The sequence below is a fragment of the Chiloscyllium plagiosum genome, chromosome 33 (assembly GCF_004010195.1).
Source record: "Chiloscyllium plagiosum isolate BGI_BamShark_2017 chromosome 33, ASM401019v2, whole genome shotgun sequence".
Classification (NCBI taxonomy): Eukaryota; Metazoa; Chordata; class Chondrichthyes; order Orectolobiformes; family Hemiscylliidae; genus Chiloscyllium; species Chiloscyllium plagiosum.
Genome location: NC_057742.1, coordinates 32,652,383 through 32,659,379, shown reverse-complemented (window position 1 = coordinate 32,659,379; position 6,997 = coordinate 32,652,383). Strand labels below are relative to the sequence as shown.

The 6,997-nt window shown below is 41.3% G+C and overlaps 1 protein-coding gene across 2 annotated transcripts in view; it reads right to left on the bottom strand.

Moving 5' to 3' along the window:
* Positions 1-2,877, bottom strand: part of arhgap27l (Rho GTPase activating protein 27, like) — a 134,098-nt gene extending 131,221 nt beyond the window's left edge. The window contains exon 1 of one of the 2 annotated variants that reach the window (XM_043675268.1): positions 2,722-2,877. In XM_043675268.1, coding sequence (XP_043531203.1) covers positions 2,722-2,799 — 78 coding nt within the window. In that variant the 5' untranslated portion in view covers positions 2,800-2,877. The remainder of the gene's footprint in view (positions 1-2,721) is intronic. The other variant, XM_043675269.1, reaches the window with a different exon arrangement.
* Positions 2,878-6,997: the final 4,120 nt, after the last annotated feature.

Genomic DNA, 6,997 nt, shown 5'->3' with positions numbered 1-6,997 from the left:
CATTAACCAGCCAGTCCTGTCCATCCCTGAGCCATATTTCTGTAATTGCTATGATATCCCAGTCCCATGTTCCTAACCATGCCCTGAGTTCACCTGTTTCCCTGTTAGGCCTCTTGCATTGAAATAAATGCAGTTTAATTTATCAGTCCTGCTTGTTCTCTGCTTTTTCCCTGCCTGCCCTGACTGTTTGACTCGCTTCTGTTCTCAACTGTACCAGTCTCAGATTGATCTGGGTTCCATCCTCCCACCTTACTAGTTTAAACCCTCCCGAGCAGCTCTAACAAATCTCCCTGCCAGTATATTAGTCCCCTTCCAATTTAGGTTCAATCTGTCCTTGTACAGGTCACTTCTACCCCAAAAGAACTTCCAATCACTCAAAAATGTGAATCCTTCTCCCATACATCAGCTCCTCAGCCATGCATTCATCTGCTCTATCCTCCTATTCCTGCCCTCACTAGCTCATAGCACCTGGAGTAATCCAGATATTACTATTCTCGAGGATCTCCTTTTTAAATTCCTGCCTACCTCTGTAATCTCCCTTCAGAATCTGACCTTTTCCCTTCCTATGTCGTTGGTTCCTGCTGGCCCCCCTCCGCCTTGAGAACATTCTGCACCCTCTCTGAGGCATCCTTGATCCTGGCACCAAGGAAGCAACACACCATTCTGATTTTTCACTGCTGGCCACAGTTACGTCTGTCTGTATCTCGGACTAGACAGTCCCCTAACACAATCGATCTCTTGGAACCCGACGTACCCCTCATTGCATTAGAGCTAGTCTCAATACCAGAGACTTGGCTCTTTGTGCTAAGTTCCTCTGAGAATCCATCACTCCTATATTTTCCAATATAGCACACTTGTTTGAAATGGGGATAGCCTTAGAAGGCTCCTGTACTACCTGCCTATCTCTCTTACTTTTCCTGGAGTTAAGCCATCTATGTGACCATATCTGTGACTTTTCTCCCTTCCAAAACTGCCATCCATCACACCCTCTTGCTCTTGTAACTTCCTTATTGCCTCTAACTGTTGCTCTAACCGCTCCATTCGATCTGATAGGATTTGCAACCAATGGCATTTGTTGCAGATATATTCCTGAATAACACGTAAACTCTCTCGAAACTCCCACATCCAACAAAAAGAGAATATCACTCAAAATGGCCATTTTTACCTCTTCTAATCTGCAGACCCAGAAAATAGCACCATCTTATTCCTCTACAAAACACTGCTCCAGGCTAACTCAATACTTAAGGCTTATATTTTTAATATTTTTATTATCTCAATAAAACATATAATCAAAGAAGAACCAACTCTATTCACTACTTGCAGACTTACAGCAAGGCCCCAAGGCCACACTTACAACTATTCACTTATCCGTCTGTGCTATGACCTCTCCCAAACAGGTTCCTCCAAGATCAGTTATGAATTTCACGGTTTGTTAATTTTCCCAGATGCACTCCGATGATTGTACAATCACGCACATAGCATAATCATCATATTATGCTGCATGCTGACCAGCAAAGTAAAGAAGGGTCAGCCAGAAAAACAAAATACAAGGTGGCTGTTGTGGTTCTGTGTCAGCTCTTTTGATTCGGAGTTAGAAGGTTGTGCATTCGAGTCCCACTCCAGGACTTGAGCACAAAGAAAAAAGTCAAGGCTTGTCCCCCAGTGCAGTACTGTACTGGGGGCAAGTTACAATTGTCAAAGCCATCACCTTTCAGAAGTAATCAGACACTTTTTCTCAAGGGGAGCCAAGTCATTATCCCCATTATCCTGACCAATATTTATCGCTCAATGGACATCACAAAACACACCATTTAATCATTATCACATTGCTATTTATGTGAACTTACTGTGTGCAATCTGGTTTTGTGTTCCCATGACAGTAACTACCCTTCAAAAAGACTTTAATTAGCCATGCAGGGTTTTGTGATGTTTGGTGGTCAAAGATTTCATATTGAAATAAGTCCATAGAACTGGCGTCCAGTCACCCAGTCACCCTTTATTTGCATGTGCATTGTACTTGACACTGGCCCAGCTTCTTCACAGCCAGCTCTCAGAGTGAACAGAACCTCTGACACTCCTCTTCGTATTTGTCAGCCAGATTAACAGCCCCAGTCAGGGAACTCATATTCTCTGTGTTCCACCTGGCTGACCTCATTACAATCACTTCACATACAAATACAAGACTTTAATTCCAGTAGCCAAAAGGTTAACAATAATGGTGAATAATTTGGAGACTCAGTTCCAGTGACCAGCCTGTTGGAATTTTCACAATTAAAGAGTAAAGCCTCCCCCTCAAACACTAGATTGCACAGAAAATAAACTCAAGTGGAGGGGATTTACCATCTGACACTTAGGCCTAATACTGTTCACAAATAGTTGCTAATTAAAGAAATATTTTACTGAGCTACACCAGCAAAATAACCACTGAGAAATTCTGCACAGTTCAAGTTCAGAAGCTACCTTTTCCTAAACTTTCAGCCCCAAGATAATTTTGTCTATAAGAACTTCCTCTACATTGTTTCAGTTTGAATACTCTCCCTGCAACAACTATTTCACAGCCATTCTAAAATACTGTACAGGATGCACAGGAAGCGATGGGAGGAAAAAGAAGAAGCAACCATCCGCTGACAGTGTCCAACGGTTTCAGCTGCAAGCTTTTTAACATAAAAGAAAAGACAGACAAATGCTAAAGGGTAACCAAATGTCAATCATGTCCTTTACCTGTGAATAGGCTGCAGAGGTCAAGCAGTGGTCCATATTTTTTGAACCCTGGAACGCCATGGGAATAGCATCAGGCATATCAACACAAAGTACAGTTTTGAGCAGTAAACATTTCACATTGTGAAGTCCATCACAACACTATAAAAGGAGGCTATAATTATCATAACTGACTGTGGCGTCATTTCCTGGCTCGATTTCAGATCAGGACATCAACTGCAAAACGGAACCTTTTGGCTGTCAAGAAGCGAAAAAAAAAAGGCACATCGAAGCTCAAAGCTTCCTGAGTCAATCACATTAGTGCGTGAGCGGCGACAAAAAAAAGGAACAGAACACTTTCGGACTAATTTGATGGTTTCTGAATTCGACATGCATCATTGTACAACTGCTGCATTTGATATATCGACATATGCAAGAAATGTATTTATAAATCAAGAATAAAAATAAGCTGGAATAATTCAAACAGGTCAGGCAGCATCTGTGTACGGAAACAGAGGTCAAGTTATAGCTTTCTGGTCTTTTAGATTTCCAACATCCATACTACCTGGGTTTTGTATACACATTTATTAATAGCCAATCAGAAAATTAAAAGGAACCTGCAAGTTATGAGAACATTGTGTTTACAAAGATTTAACAGCAGAATCACATCCGCTCATTGTTATTGATACTCGATACCACTTTCACACCTTTTCAACAGTTAGATGGTGTGCACAGCGAAACCAGAAACTGCCAGAAAGAGCAAAGTGGCTGATTAGTCACTTTACTGATAAATGTTCCTTCAAAAAAAAACATCCTGGTGTTTCCCTTTTTGTATTACAAGGAAACAAAGAAGCTGTTTAAGTCCCAATCACAAACCGTTCTCAGAGGTCATAAAAGACTATGAACTGCATATTCTCCTTATCAGATCTAGCTCACGCCTCTTTGACCTTGTACCTCATGGTCTACAGGTTGGCATACTTCCCTTTTCTCACAAATACAGTAAACAAAATGTTTCTCCAAACTATACCTGAATCTGACCATCGATTGTATAGTACCACCTTGTAGAAACAGAGGTTTATTTGTTCCACCTCCTTAAAGCTGCCAGGGTAACAGGCAATCTGGAGTCAGTCAGGGACAGAAAAGTTCCTCATAAGACCTCATAAAATGTTTCCCTGACATCCTCTCAGCACAACCCCAGCCTAATCCTCCATTTTATGACATACAACCGAGTGATATGGAGAAGTAGACCACAGGGTTAATGAGCTTGATCCACCATTCAGTATAATCATGGCCGGTCATTGACATCATCTCTCCTATCCTGTTTATTCCCCATGTCCCTTGATTCCAAGAGATCCAAAAAAATCTGTTCATCAGTCTTAAAAATATTCAGCAATGGAGCACCTACAACACTCTTTGGTAGAGAATTGTAAAGATTTGCGCGCATGTACGTGTCTGTGTGTGCAAGTGATTTCTTCCCTTCTCAGCACTAAAATGATCAACCATTGCACCTGAGACAGCATCCATGTCCTCAATAAACCACGAATGAAAACAGACTCTTCGTGTGTCCCCTGCAGAATCTTATACATTTCAGTAAGATCATGCCTCCTTTATCTAATTTCCAGAGAACCTCGACCTAATTTATTCAGCCTTTCAACATAGGCCAACCCCATCAACCCAGTAACAAGTCTAGTAAGCCTTTGCCATACTGCTGCAATGTAAGGATATCTTTCCTCTGGGGTGTGACACATAATGGAAATCCAGATAGATATTTCTACTGGATCGTGCTTTCTACCCTACTGGTGGCATTCTTTAAAAAAAAATGTCAAAAATTTGTCAAACATATTTGTCTCTTTCATAAAACCATTTTGACTTTGTCTAATCATACCACACCTTTGCCTGCATGTTGTTAAGATTTTCTGATGACTGATGTCAAGCTAACTGGTGTGTTTATGTTTTCTCTCTTCCTCCCTTCCTCAATTGTGGTGTCACATTTGTTTCAGCCCCACACTATTTGCATACACCATTAACAAGTCTCACTGTGCCGCAATTTTTGACAACTGTCGCTCAGTCTTGAGCTTGCTGGTGCTTCAACTTTGTCCTGGAGTTTCTAGCAATTGATCTCCAGGACACTACTATGAGCATCTTAGGAGAAAATCATAGGGTTCAAGTTTAAAAGAAAATCTTTCATTTTCAATTTCCTTCACTGGGGGCAAAACTTTTTCCCTAAGAGGGTTTAAAGGCTGTTTTGTAATCTAATTAGACAGCCAAGATGCTGCTCAGTTGCGAATATTTGGAGAAGGCAAGGCACTACAAGAATGGTCATGTCAGGTGGCCAATGGCAGGAACGTGGGAGTGGAGGAGAGAGATCACGTGATAAAACTCCAGGAACGGTCCATTCAGGATTGGCAGCCCTACCTGTGAAATCAGATGGGCACTTCTGACACCCCCCAGTACCCTTGGGCATTAGTAAACCACACCTGGAATACTGTACACTAAGTTGAATCACTGATTATGTCAAAGCAATTCCAACAAGATCCACTCTACTCATTCCTTCGATGAAGAGATGGTGATGAAAGGTTTAATAGTTTGAGCCTATATGCTTTGGAGTTTAGAAGATGGTAACCTTACCAAAAGATCCTGAGGAGACTCAATAGGGTTGACTGTTTTTCTTGAGTAAACAAGAACTTCACAGAACAGTATTAAGATGGAAGTGAAGAGAATTCTGTTCCCTCACAGGATGTGTGGGAATCTCCTCCCCAGGAAGCAGTGGAAGTTGAGTGAGATTGTTTATTGATCAACAAGGAAGCCAAGGATTAAAGACGACAGACAAAAAAGTGGAGTTCAGGCCACAATCAGGTCAGCCATGAACTAAACAAATGGTTAGAGTAGGCTTGAAACCCTAATGGCCTACTCCTGTTTCTAAGTCTTCCAAGACCAGCTTGATTGAATTTTCACACTGCCCATTAAATGGAGCTCAGTACCACCATCCTAATCATGTGGGCAAATGTTTAAATAGGTGAACAAGATTTTGACACTGGGTCTGGATCTGTTATTACCATTTCATGTAAAAACAGGAGTGTGTACTCACAGTTACGGGCTATAGCAGAGCTTCTCGCAGGGATGTTTGGAGGGTATTTCCAAACATCTTTTGAAATTGTTTTTGGATGGAGTGGGGGGGGGGGGGAGGGGGGTAAGAGGTTGTTTGGAAAGGGACTTTGAAAATACTTGCTTTGTGCTAGGTGGCTGCCACATTTCTCTACATTACAATAGTGACCATGCTTTGAAAAGTTCTTAGTGTTTTCAGCACAGAAAGTGGCCATTTGACTGGTCAAGTCAATTATAGCTCTCTAGAAAGATCAATTTGTCTTGTGCCACTTCCAACTTTACTGCATGCCTCTGCACATTTTTTTTTAGGTCTCACCAGTCCTGCAACGCCCTTCTGCAGAAGTCTCATCTTAACCTGCCTCCTCCACACTCTCAGACAGTGCATTCCAGATCCTAGCCACAAACTGCATCTAAAAACATTGTGCCTTATGTTGCCATTTTGTGAATCACCTTAAATCAAGTGCCCTATCAGTCTCTATTCTTCCATCAATAGGAACAGTTTCTCTCCACTGACTTCACGATCTGGAATATCTCTGTCAAATCTCCTCTCAACCTTCTTCTCTTCAAAGAAGACAATCCCAACTTCACTAATCTCTCTATTTAACTAAAATTCCTCATCACTGGAGTTATTCTCTGAAATATTTGCCCTGAATTTTGGTTTCAAATGCTTCACCACTAAGGTTTGCAGTTGCTGGGATTACCTTTGTAACATTTTTGAACAATCTCCTGCAAACACTCCTATAAAAAGGAGGATTTGAGAATTACGCCTATTGCTTCCATATCACCATTTTAATATCCCTTAGTATCTAGCCAACCTCATAACACAATCACATACATGCACACTGAACATAACTTGGAATCAGAGTAGGAGGGAAAGTAATACATTCTAATATCAAACTACTTTCGTGCTATCTGTCTTTTGTGATTCTATGTGCATCTTGGCATTCCTGTCAGGTACCTCTTGGTTCCCACAATCCTGTCAAGTTAACTTAAACCATTTCCAACAGCACAAGGAAATTGATCCAAGTGCAACTTATCAGGCCTGAACATATCACATTTCCAAGGAATGGTTCAATGTTCCAGGAATCTACAATTTTCCTCCTGCACCATTTCTCCACATTGGCGGAGTTAGAGTTCAAGTTATAGAGTCAGACATGTACAGCATGGATAGAGACCGTTCGGTCTAACTTGTCCA